Raw genomic sequence first — 13510 nt, 5'->3', positions numbered from 1 at the left:
AATAACTCATAACACACTACATAAATAAAATTAAGATAGTAAAATTCAAAGACAACATGGAGTCCTAGTCCAGACCAGTAGCTAAAGGCAGGGCCCTCTCAATAACATCCGCTTGATATATGCATTTTTGTGATTTATATCTTCATTGTAGTTTACAGGCCGGTTGTATGTTACAATGCCATCCCTGCTATACAGTTATGGCGCTGTGTGGGAATTACATCTGCTGTGAAGGAATGGACTAAGCAAAAACTTTAATTATCAGGTGCAAATAAATAAAATACTAAAATAAAATAGTTTCTTGACAAAGGATTCCTTCGCCAGGACATGTGCAACATTTTAACTGGTAGTAGGTTTTTATCAAAATTTGGGAAGTGCAGCCTTTTCCCTATTTTTCGGGCTGCAGATGTCATTTTACTGACTGTTGGGGTGTGCCATTGATTTCTGATCCATTATACTCACAAAAAAACACTATCCAAAAATGCTTTATTTTACAAATAACAGAAATGACACACATTATGATTCAATTGATTTCATGTCAATTGGCTCCAGCTTTTTACAAATCACCAGCTGGCCTAAGCTGTTCAGGTAAGTGTCCGACATGTCCTCCTCTGTTGGAAGTCCATAAGGTAGTTTCAACGGCTTGACTCTGAAGACAAAAACGGTTTAAATCAAATTGTTTTTATTGATCCAATAAATGCAAGATATTTCAAAACATTACATTGTCTTTTTCTTTCCTTTTCCACAATGTGAAATCAGTATACAGCAATATCCGATGGTGACAAAAACGGTACGGTTTAAATTAGTTTTGCATATCCTTCTTAGGCTACATTCACAGGACCATGTTTTGGGTCCATGTCCGATCTGCATTTTTTGTGGATTGCACACGGATGTCATCCCGGCCATTCTGCAACTTACAGATCATCCTATTCTTGTCCATCTTGATGAAAATAGGGAGTGAGGAAAGTGCTGGATGCACACAGCCAGTATACATATTTTGCAGATCGTGAACCGCAAAATACATATGGTCATGTGAATCTAGCCTTAGAAACACATTTGGTGATAGACAAGCTAATGCAATGTCGTAATTTTTTAAAAAATTATAAATTCATATAATACACATAGGGGATAATTTTTGAAAAAATATACGCCAATTTTTGGAGTATTTAAGGTGCAGATTTTGTCGCAAAGTTGTTTTTCACGTGTGTATGCTACTTATGCCTCTTTTCTCGAGTTCTGGGAAGAGGGAGCGGGCTGGCAGGCCCTTCTCATTTATCATTTTCTATGCCTGTTTTGGCGTAGAAAATTACTTAAATCTACGCCAGCAAGGGAGCTGGCATAGATGTAATCTTGTTGAACGGCCGCCAGATCATGTACCTAAGTTATATAGAGCCTGGCGCCTCTACATAACTTAGGCGTATAAAGCTGCAGCGGACAGGGACTAAGACCAGCGTCTAAATCGCCAGTCTTAGTAAATGTCCCCTATATTATGTACAACGCAACTGTGATTTCTTCCACTAATTTAAGTCTAGGTGTCTAGGCCATGTGACCAATAAAAGTGACGTCTTTGGCCTACGGTAGGCTCGTGAGTGCTTCAGCCTTCTCAAACAGCTGATCAGCGGGGGTTCCGGGGTTTGGACCCTCGATCAGATCCTGATAACCTATCCAGAGGGTAAGTCATCTGTTAAAAAAGTCAGGGAAACCCGTTAAACTGAGCTACAAAAAAAAAAAAAAAAAAAAGGGGGAATTTATTAGGAAACTAATACCGATTGCACGCCAAAAATTGCTATCTAATCTATCTATCTATCTATCGTACCAACATCTGTTCAGACCATATTAGGGGATATATGAACATTAGAAGGCAGTGCTGTATGGAAACTGCACCTGATGAAAATAATGAAATCTGAAAGTAAACCCACTATCCGGTCCAGTAAAAAGAAACTACTTATGTACAAACCTTACTAAGTGCTTGATGACTTTAAGCTGATCGTTGACTGATGGGATGTTCTTATGCACAACTGGTCTGTGAGCCTGAAAGTCAAAATTTTAGAGAGAGAAAAATAACACTAGAAAAAACACACACAAGACAGTAGTCTATGCAAAGTGACAAATGATCTAGCCTCAAGACAATACCTGGTGCTCCTCCTTCTAGACCTGTCCTTTGCCACTTCCCCCCTGCCTCAAATTACAAATTCGCTCATCTCCTGGCATCCTAGATCTCGCCCTTTGGTGGATCTCCTCATACCAATCTGACATTTAGTCTCACCCACTCACATGCCACCAAATCATCAATCACAATTATTAGATTCACATGTTCTCCAGTCTCATGTCTGGTGGGTGAACAGCCTGTCGGATCCGTGCTGCCGCTAATGCACTCGTGCCCCCGGACTACCACTATGGCCCCATTGACTATAATATGGGCGGGCCGGAGTTCCGGCGGCAGCACGACAAACATGCCGAAAGGCGGCCGGAATAAAACGACGACATGTCGTTGTTTTATTCCGGCCGACCTCTCGGCATGTTCGCAGTGCTGCCGCCGGAACTCTGGCCCACCCCTATTATATTCATAGGGGCCATAGCGGTAGTCCGGGGGCACGAGTGCACTAGCGGCAGCACGGATCAGACAGGCTGTTCACCCGCCGGAACAGCCTGCCGGCGTTCCTTGCCGCTAATGTGAAAGTAGCCTGACCTAATCTCCCATAATTGCCTCCAAGACTTTTCCAGAGCATCCTGTATCCTCTGGAACTCTCAACTCCAACACATCAGACTCACTCCTACCATCATAACCTTGAACAACCTGAAAACCCACCTCTTCAGGAAAGTGTAGAGCCTACAATAACCCAGCCACCACTAAACAGCTATATAAGCAGTTTCTACCCTCACCTACTATCTTCTTCTCTTGTAGATTGTAAGCCCTTGCAGGCAGGGTCTTCTCTCCTTCTGTACCACTCATTTAGTTCACATTTATTGTACTTTTTATGGTCTCACATTATGTGTTTTGACCCTTTTGTATCTCACATGTACAGCTCGCTGGAAATAATGTTGCCTTAGAATAAATAACTATATTAGTATAACTTTGAAGCTTTGGAAATTACACTTTAATATGTCTTATGATAGCATCTATGAGTAATGATCAACCCACAGATGGTCAGACTTTTATTATTATTATTTATTATTAAAGGGCCATTTATTCCATAGCGCTGTACATATGATAAGGGGTATACATACATAATACAGACAATTGCACTAACCATGAAGAAGAGGAGTTATAAACTAGTACAGAAGGAGAGAGGGCCCTGCCTGTGAGGGCTTACAATCTACATGGTATGGGAGAAGGACACAGTAGGTGAGGGTGAAGCTGGTCATGGCGGTATAGAGGCAGCAGGGTCACTGGTTGTAGGCTTGTCTGAAGAGGTGGGTTTTTAGGTTTCTTTTGAAGGATTCCACTGTAGGTGAGAGTCTGATATGTTGGGGTAGCGAGTTCCAGAGTATGGGTGATGCACGGGAGAAATCTTGGAGGCGATTGTAGGAAGAGGTGATGAGAGAAGAGAAGGAGGTCTTGTGAGGATCGGAGAGCGCGTGTGGGGATGTATCGGGAAAGTAGCTCAGAGATGTAGGGAGGGGACAGGTTGTGGACGGCCTTGTATGTATTTGTTAGTATTTTGAACTGAATTCGCTGTGCAATGGGGAGCCAGTGAAGGGATTGGCAGAGGGGAGAGGCAGAGGAGTAACAGTGTGAGAGGTGGATTAGTCGGGCAGCAGAGTTGAGGATAGATTGGAGGATTGCGAGAGTGCGAGATGGAAGGCCACAGAGGAGGATGTTGCAGTAGTCTAAGCAGGAGATAATGAGGGCGTTTACAAGCATTTTCGCAGATTCAAAGTTCAGAAAAGCGCGGATGCAGCAGGTGGTGGAAAGGGCTTGGATGTGCGGTCGGAAGGAGAGGGAAGAATCCAAGGTCAGTCCAAGGCAGTGAACTTGGTTGACTGGGGAGAGTGTGCAGCCATTGATCGTGATAGATAGGTCTGTTGGGGGGGGGGGGGGGGGGGGGTTGAACAAGATGGGGGAAAGTGGATGAATTCATGTTTTATCCATGTTCATTTTTAGAAACGGAGATGAGAAGAAGGATGATATGGAAAATAGGCAGTGGGATTATGGATAGTACGGTGGTGATGTCTGGACCAGAGAGGTAGATTTGTGTGTCGTCAGCGTAGGAGTGATACTGAAAGCCATGGGACTCTATGAGCTGTCCCAGGCCGAAAGTGTAGATAGAGAAGAGCAGGGGTCCTAGGACAGAGCCTTGCGGGATACCAGAGAGGGAATGAGACTAGGAGGTGGTGTGAGAGTGGGAGACGCTAAATGTCTGCTCTGTGAGGTATGATGTGATCCAAGAGAGGGCCTGGTCACTGATGCCAAGAGATGAGAGAGTTTGTAACAGAAGGGAGTGGTCGACAGTGTCAAAGGAGAAGGAGGACCAAGTAATGTTTTTTGGTTTTGGCTGTTAGTAGCTCATTGGTGACTTTGGTGGGGGCAGTCTCAGTTGAGTGGTGGGGTCGGAAGCCAGATGATTGTAGCCGGTTAAAGAGGGAGCAGGAGGAGAGATGAGAGGACCGTTCAGAATGGACATGTTGCTCAAGTAGCTTTGAGCCATATGGAAGAAGTGATATGGGGCAATAACTGGACAAAGAAGATGGGCCAAGTAAAGGCTTTTTGAGGATGGATGTAATGGTAGCATGTTTAAAACCAGAGGGGAGGACACCAGAGGTTAGTGATAGGTTGAAGAGATGCGTTAGGGCTGGGATAGGGTCAAGTGCACAGGTGGTGAGATGTGATCTGGAGAGTAGAGTGGAGAGTTTTTCTTCTGTAATGGTGGAGAAGTTGGTTTTGGGAGAAGAGGAATGAGTAGTTGTGTAGAGGGTCTGTGGGGACTGTGTACTGAAGCTCTCTCTGATGTTGACCATCTTTTGTTTGAAGTATGCGGCAAAGTCCTCAGCTGAGATGAGAGGGTGGGGGAGCTGGGGGATGTAGAAAGGGAGTTAAAAGTGTTAAAAAGTTGTTTAAGGCTGTGGGACAGGGAAAATATGAGAGGTAGGCCTGTTTTGCATCAGCGAGTGAGGATTTGAATATGAGGAGGGATTGCTTGTATGCAGTGAAATGATCTTTAGAATGGAATTTCTTCCATCGCCGCTCAGCAGCCTGGAAGCTTGACTTGTTTTTTGGTCAGGTTGGTGTGCCAGGGTTGTCTGTGGACTTATTGTGGTGTTATATAGGGTGGTGGCAGTATCTGGGTCTTGAAGGGAACAAATGGTAGAGAGTGACAGAAGAGAGTCAGAAAGCAAGCGAAAGTCGAAATGTTTAAGGTTCCTGCAGGGGTGTGCTAGTGTGTGGACCGGGGGAGCAGCTGGAGAGATGAGTGAAGAGAAGGTGAGTAGGTGGTGATCGGATAGAGGGAGAGGCGAATTAGAAAGGTTAAATAGGGAGCAGAGGCGTGTAAAGAAAAGATCCAGAGTGCGACCATCTCTGAGTGGGAGCGGAAGACCACTGTGAGGGGCAGTGAGAGACTAACCCTAAATCTCTTATTCTACTAAAATAATTCATGATTTTCCAATGATATGGCTTTCTTGATATATGAATTACATAAATATGATGAGTTCCAAAAGAGGTGTGGTCATTTCTATGGCACCATAGATCTTTGTTCACAGAACCTGACCAATACCATGTTCTAATGTGTCTAAATGACATTAAAACAGGAAGAACTGGAAAACGTCATTTTTGGCGGAGCCAGTAGTCCTTCTCTAAGGACAAGTCCAAAAATCCTCACCATACTATCAAAGAAAAAAAAAAACACAACAACAGAGGCCTGTGTTCTGACCCACATCAAGACAGCCACATGGAGGAGAGTATTTGTTATTTTTCTTTGGCAGCATGCTGTTGGACCACTTTAGGGGAGGGGGCATTTTTTTTTTTATAACTGTAGGAGCACTATGGGGACACTGGTAATACTGGTGGGACTATAAGAGGGATTTTTTTTTTTTACTGGTACACATTATAAGGAGGGACTATAAGGGTTTTTTTCTACCGAAACATGGGCCATTAGTGCTATTGGGGGCCGCTATAAGAGGCACTTTTTTTCTACTGGAACTCATTATGGGGGTTTTATTACTACTAGGGGCACTATAGGCAGGCATCATTACTTCTGGGGCATACTATGGGAGCTTTATTACTACTGGGTGAGCAACCACTATGGTGGGTATAATTACTACTAGGGAGCATCAGTACTACTGGGGGCACATTTACTTCTGGGGCACACTGTGGGGGTTTTAATACTACTGTGGGCATTATAGTGGCCTTTATTACTAATGAAGGACACTGTGGTAGGCTTTATTACTTCTGGAGCACTATAGTGGGCATTAGTACTACTGGGTGCACTATAGGCAGGTGTTAGTGAAGGGGCATTATGGGGGGCTCTGCTACTACTATGGGCACTTTAGGGGGAATTATTACTACTGGGGGAATTATGGTGGGATTTACTATAACTGGGGGACTATGAGAAACATTATTACTGCTATGGGCACTATGGGGAATTATTACTTCTGGGGCACAATAGGAGACCTTGGTGAGACTTTTGGGAGCACTACTACTGTTGGGGGTATCCCTGGCACAGTATCAGCTTAGCATAATTATTTTTGGGGGACACCATTACTATCAGATGCACTATTTGCTAAGTGCAATATGTGTCAATAATTATTGAATGAGGCACTAGGTGTGTGGTACTGGTATTTTCAGGGGGACAATCTCTTTCCGCAGTATAGTGTTGGGGATCACAGTGCGCACAGTACTGGAGGTGGCAGGATGGAATGTTCAGAAGGGGGAGTATAATAGAAAAGTAGTAAGATGTCTATGTGTCAAACTCTGCAGAGATGAGACATGGCTGAAGGAAGTCATCATGGCGGTCTGGTCTGAATGGAGATCACTGGATGTAAGAGGTATGTAGTGCTGTGTTCTCCGGTACGTTTGCTAGCGTGGAATGTAATTTAAATAGTAGTAGTCAACCATCATAGGCCCTAATGTGGAGTCTGTCATTTTGACAGGAAGATTAGTGTTACATGCTGTGCTAGTCTCTCGCTGTCAAATCTGAAAGAAATGTTGACAGAGGCTTAGAAAACAGCCTAGGAAAGCGTCATGAGAATAGCCCTGTTTTGTTAACATTTATAACTGCTCATTTCATTGGGGGTACTCGGTTTGAACTTCTGGTCACTAGGGGGCACCTGGTGTGTAAAGCTTGAGAACCATTGGGATACACTATCAATGTTTAAATCTCATATCATTAATACACATACAGAAGATACATAGAAATGTACCACTAGCACATCATAGTCAATCAGGTGAAAAGAGAATAATTATTTTATGTTGGAGATTCTAGATGAATAAAAATAGGGCTTGGCAAATCAGAGGTCATCTTGGCGATCTGGCCTGAATGGTCATAGAAGTAACATCTATGCACTCTTCTGCACCACAGTACATAACAGTAAGTAATTAGTATTTTAACCTCCCATCACATGAATTTATATACCTTTTGAAGTCCCAGTCTGTCAATCACTTCTTTTTCCCAGTATGGTCTTCCAACCCAGGATCTTACTCTAGTGACAAGGTGTAATTTATGAGGTTGTTGTGGATCTCCTCCATATTTTTCATGATCTTCTGGCTTTGGTTGAAATGTCTGCATGTAAAATAATTATAAGTACAGCACTAATCATCAATCTGCTACTAATACAGTCTATGTCCAATAGGTTACTAACATAGATAAGTAAACCTATTAAGGTTTCTCACATGAGCTCCCCACTCCCTAAATAATGTCACACTTGATGTAGTAGAGGTGCTACTTCTTCCCATGCCTGGATGAAAACATTCGGTGGGGGGGGGGAGCGGAGCAGCCAATGGCAGGCGGGGACGAGCCTCCCTAGCATCACCTGGGATGCTAGGGAGGCTCATCTCCGTCCCCCATTAACTGCTCCGCTCCCACCCCCCACCGAATGTTTTCATCCAGGCATAGGAAGAAGTAGCAGCGGCGGTGTGGGGAACAGGAGCGGTGCAGAGAGCAGGGACCCAGGTACAGCGTGGGGGGCCCCGCATATGGGGGGGGGGGACAATTTATACAATTGGATAACCCCTTTAAGATGGGAATTAAGAATATTGAAAATACTTAAATATTTCTTTATTATAAATATATTCCCAAATACCTTTTATTAGTTATAATGGCTAATTTTGTCTGGGGAGCAATCATCAGGAGAAATAAAATGGCCGCTGCCCTATTAGTGCATACAAAACCTGTCCTTATCACACAGCAGGACAAGTTACTTCACAGCACTGAGGTAAAGAGCTGCCTCATTCTCCTCTCTGCTTGTCGGGGATTATGATCCTGAATACAGCTGAAGTACAGAGAAAGATGGACAGGAAGCAGCTCTTTAGCTCAGTGTTCTGAATGAACTTGTCCTCCTGTGTGATTAGGACAGGTTTTGTGTGTACTAATAGGACGGCATCCAGGATCTGCTTAGTATGATTACCATTGTGGGTCTGGTCACTCTGTGAGGTGTGTAGAAAATGTCCAGAAAGTTGAAGAGACAAAATCTGCATTTACAATTCTGCTGGCATCAGAGCTAACATCCCTCTCCATTCTCTAATAGATACAGGAGTAGACAGGACTTGCCTCAGCGTTGTGCATCCTAGTGTCTCACTGCACTATAGAAGCTCAGCTAATGTTGTAATACATTTTGTGTGTCAGATATATTTACATGTAAAACTGTAACATCGTGTTCAATGGTGGACATGTATCTTATACTCTGCAAGAACAAATGATAATAGACAACCCAGAAGATAACACAGCAAAGCCTTACTTCTTTAGGGACGCGAGACTTGGTAAACTTTTGGCGGATCCAGTCAGTCCACACCAGTGACATGGAAGGGTGTCCTGTCAAAAGCTGAATATCACAATGTTAGTATTTAGAGGGTTAGTAACTATATAATAATGCATTTTACTACAGTAATGATATATAGCTAGGATATATAGCTAGGATATGCCATCACTTACTGAATGACGGGGTGCGACAGCTACTCCCTCCTCTGACCCTTAAAGGGGTTTTCCAGGCTTTTAATATTGATTGATGACCTAGCCTCAGGATAGGACATCAATATCAGATCGGCGCGGGTCCGACACCCAGCACCCCCGCCGATCAGCTGTATGAAAAGTAGGCATGCATCGTGCGCTCATGCCGTCTCCTGTCTCTCTTCCTGCTCAGCGCTGCTATATCGACAGCGAGCAGGAAGATAGACAGGAGACGGCACGGGCCTTCTCTTCATACAGCTGATCGCTGGGGGTGCTGGGTGTCAGACCCCCGTCGATCTGATATTGATGATTTATCCTGAGGATAGTTCAATATTAAAAGCCTGGAAAACCCCTTTAAAGGGTGGGTCAATTAATTATTTTTCTGCCAGTTAAAACCAGACAGTGACACTTTTTTTCTAATCTGTTTCTAATTGTAGCTTTGAACATTGTTTCTTGAACATGAATATGGGGGCAGCCATAGATACATTGAGAGGAGGAGACCTCATTGACTTCTATAGGAGAGCATTCTAGGCATGCTCTGTAACCTGTGCAGGGGTCAGGGAGTAGATAAACTGTCACAATGACCTATTGTGAATGGTGGATCTTGTGCTATCTACCTTATATAGGTGATATCTGTCATTCTAATCCTGCCTGTAATAATAAGCAGATAACTGCAGTACAGACCCAGAAGTGCCATGTAATATTAAGCCGAATGCACACGGCGGTCCGTGGTATCCCAGCCTGGATTCCTGCTGAGAGCAGGAGCGCACGGCGTCATTGGTTGCTATGAATCCAGGCCGGGATACCACGGACCGCTCACGGCCGTGTGCATTCGGCTTTAGGCTTAGTGGCCACTGCGAAAACTGCAGGATTTTAGATTTATTTTATTTTTTTAATAGACATCAACATGGAAAATAAATATGTTTAACATAAAAACATGATTTAAACAATAGGTCATTTTCTGATGACACATTCCCTTTAAAGGAAATGGATATCTTTGGAGCTATTTTATTTATCAGTACATTTTACTTATTTTGGCTTAAAAAATATTTTTTCTATTGGTCTTTTTAAGGATTTTTTAACTGTTTTTCCTCTGCTCTTTCCTTCACAATGAATCCGTCAGGGAGCTACTTTAACGGCTCAATCTTACTTCTGAACTCCTTACAGCTTAAAAATAAAAATTTAAAGGGGTTGTTAAAGATTTTGATACTGATGGTTGGGGTCCTAGGTTCGAATCCAACCAAGGACAATATCTGCATGAGTTTACACGTATGTTCCCCCTGTGTTTGCATGGGTTTCCTCTGGGTACTCCGGTTTCCTCCCACACTCCAAAGACATACTGATAGGGAACTTTGATTGTGAGCCCCATTGGGAACAGCGTGATGCTAATGTCTGTAATGTGTTGCGGAATATGTCAGCGCTATATAAGTGCGTATAATAAATACTTAGGATAAATCATCGCTATCTGATCAGAGAGGGTTGGACTCCAGGCACCTCCTCCGAGGCTTCTGCGCTCCGGTGAGCACTGTAGTCCTCTTCCTAGGCCAGTGTGGCCATGTTCATTGGTCACACGGCCTGCAGCTCAGTCCCATTCAAGTGAATTGGCATAAGGTGCAATACCAAGTACAGCCACTATCCAATGGATGGCGCTGTGCGTGGCAAGCTGTGAGGAGGTCTCAGAGAAGTCTGGAGTGCCACTGCCTCTTCAAACAGCTGATCTCAGAAGTCTCTGTGGAGTCCGGAGTGCCACTGCCTCTTCAAACAGCTGATCGGCTAGGGTGCTGGGAGTTGGACCCCCTCCAAACAGATATTGATGGCCTATCCTGAGAATCCATCAATATCAGAACTCCTTATTCTTAGTTTTATGACTGTCAGGAGTTCAGAGGTAAGGGCTACAGATACAGCTGTAATAGCCGATCCCTAATGGATTCACTGTGACGCAGCAAGCTATAGTCTGCAGATGTAGTAAAAGTGAAAACTGTAAAGGAATTTTTTTTTAATAAAGACCAATTGAAAAAACACGCATTTTAGCCGCAAATGAGAATGAAATTATATCAAATTGCCACAAAGTGCACAATAGCCTTTCATACAGTGTTTCCCTGCACAGCAAAGCAGGCCCCAGACAGTACGCCACACATGATAAAAGGAACCATTTTATACGGTGATTAAAAAAGGAATAACTACCTTTAATCCCAATGTTCTCCTCTGCAAAACATTGCGGCACACCAGAGCCATTTTTATTTGCCGATCTTCAGACCTACACAGATAGATATAAAACATTGAAAAGAGTACATGTATGACAACTGATATACTGTGGTGTAATAATCAATACGCAAATATTCATCAAAAGCAGGCGTCAGCAACCTCTGGCACTCCAGCTGTTCTAAAACTACAACTACCAGAATCCTCCTTTCACTTCTATGGGAGTTAAAAGAACAGTCTAGTAATTGTGAATGCTGGGAGTTGTAGTTTTGCAGCAACTGGCGTGCTGAAGGTTGCTGATCCCTGATCTAAAGTAATACAATTCTGACACCTCAATCTCTAGGGGTGGCGCTGTGTCGTCTGTAATGTCAGATCTAGGGATGAGCGAACTTGTGTTTGAGTTCGGCGTGCAAGGTTCTCGGGTTATCTAAGAATTTCGTTATGGATTCCGCTACCACAGACCATAAGTTAGCGGAATCCACAATGGAATTCTTAGATAACCTGAGTAGTGTTGAGCGAAGTTCGGCTTATCAAAGTATCCCGTTATGGATTCCGCTACCACGGACCATAACGGAATTTAGAATCCATAACGCCATTCTTTGATAACCCGAACTTTAGACGCCGAACTCAAAACACAAGTTCGCTCAACACTTAACCCGAGAACCTTGTACGACGAACTTGAAAACACATTTTAATGAATCAACATATTGATATAAATATTTATTATATACTTATTGTTGTACAATAATGTACATTGTATTGTAGATCCAAACCATTTTTAATATTTGTAATTATGTTTAGCTTAACTATATAGAGCTGATTGCAATTGTTTGTTTATATACAATATCCATGCAGTTAGGGTTAACATAATGATATCCACCCACAATTCCCTATTAAAAGCAGGGATCCGGAGGAAGACCCTTACTCACTGATAAAGGGACTTTGTGTCCCGAAAAGTGTTTGGGGAAAGAAAGGGTCCATCTTACACTAAAGTGATCACGCAAGACCTGAAGGAAAGGACACCTACAGCAGTTACCATTTAACCATTATTTGGTCCACGAAGCTCTCGGGACCGGAGCCTGAAGTCACGCGGAGAGGTACGTCACCATACCCGGAAGTACACGCCGCCGGGAACCTCGAGGAACGCTGACCTACGGAATTATACACAGCGCAGCACCCAGCTCCTGCTACGAAACGAAACATCACCAAAGGAAGAAAGTATCTATACAGGGAACTCCATAAAGGGGAAGGTCACAATCAGAGGTAAGAGCAGTGCCATAGACCACGCGGGGACGCCGCGTCCAGGCACATCCTCGAGACGACATCACCCCCAGAAAACGGGAGTTACCCTAATAGACAAAAAGGTGTAATAGTGTTCTGGAGTTATTTGTTTACAGTATATGAAGATTGAATCAGGAACTAGTGTCTGCATTACGGCGTGTAAAACCAATAATTTGACCATTACATCTGGTAGATTGAGCATGGGGACCTTTTTGCAATGATGGAATTATGAATATCATACCCAGAACGGTCTTGTCCAAATACTTGCTACGTCGGAATCTGTTATAAACCGCAACAATATAACAAATCCACAAATAAATAGTGACTGTTATACAATTATTTTCACTGAGTCGCTTTATCAAAGCGCATACAATACATCCAGCCAATAGCTGAGGACGCATAGCCATTTGATCTTATTAATTTTTATTGATATATTTTTATCTACAATTACCAAATAAAATATACGTGTATCCAGCTGTATTAGCGAGTGCCTGCTACTATTATTTCAATAGGTGAAGCACAGCAAGAGCAGACGGTGGAGCCACCTCATTCTAGCTCTTTTTGAAAACACAAGTTCGCTCATCCCTAGTCAGATCTGTACATCCGATTTGTAAAGTAATTATTAATATTATTCTAATATAATAAATAGAGCAGGTCATCAGAAGGGATACATCTGCTCAGCCCTGATCTATATACACACATACTCCCACATGTGCACCATAGCGATCTATGCATCACGGACTACACACCATGTCACGCACACAGTTCACCTGCAGCAGGGTCGGTAGATGACAGGGGCCACTAAACAGAGAGGCACCCACAATGCATCAGGACGAAAGGTCACCACACAGCTTTGCAATACGAGCTAGTGAAAGAAGCTCGCGCACAGTTGTGACGTCATCACACGTGGCCCATGAGATTCCTCCATA

At 43.3% G+C, this 13510-nt stretch overlaps 1 protein-coding gene across 2 annotated transcripts; it reads right to left on the bottom strand.

The window, feature by feature from the left end:
* Window positions 1-466: 466 nt before the first annotated feature.
* Window positions 467-13482, bottom strand: MRPL30 (mitochondrial ribosomal protein L30). Of its 2 annotated transcripts, none has more exons than XM_040425101.1 (6): window positions 13352-13482; window positions 11283-11355; window positions 8890-8973; window positions 7569-7715; window positions 1955-2028; window positions 467-646 (listed from the first exon to the last, which is right to left on the bottom strand). In XM_040425101.1, exons 2-6 carry the CDS (start codon window positions 11331-11333, stop codon window positions 514-516), a joined length of 489 nt encoding a protein of 162 aa, XP_040281035.1. In that variant the 5' UTR covers window positions 11334-11355; window positions 13352-13482; the 3' UTR covers window positions 467-513. The 2 variants fall into 2 exon arrangements, with proteins under 2 accessions (XP_040281035.1, XP_040281036.1); XM_040425102.1 differs by having other exon boundaries at window positions 13331-13460.
* Between the last annotated feature and the right edge of the window lie 28 nt (window positions 13483-13510).

The sequence above is a fragment of the Bufo bufo genome, chromosome 3, assembly GCF_905171765.1.
Source record: "Bufo bufo chromosome 3, aBufBuf1.1, whole genome shotgun sequence".
Taxonomy (NCBI): domain Eukaryota; kingdom Metazoa; phylum Chordata; class Amphibia; order Anura; family Bufonidae; genus Bufo; species Bufo bufo.
The sequence above is the reverse complement of the archived record's forward strand: the minus strand, read 5'-3'. Positions and strand labels throughout refer to the sequence as shown.

Coding starts and splice junctions, on each gene's coding strand:
- MRPL30 (XM_040425101.1), bottom strand. CDS start 11,333: ATGGCTCTGGTGTGCCGCAATGTTTTGCAGAGGAGAACATTGGGATTA. Junction 7,716..8,889: donor AGTCTCGCGTCCCTAAAGAA/GTAAGGCTTTGC, acceptor TTTTACATGCAG/ACATTTCAACCAAAGCCAGA. Junction 2,029..7,568: donor ACAGACTGGGACTTCAAAAG/GTATATAAATTC, acceptor TTTGACTTTCAG/GCTCACAGACCAGTTGTGCA.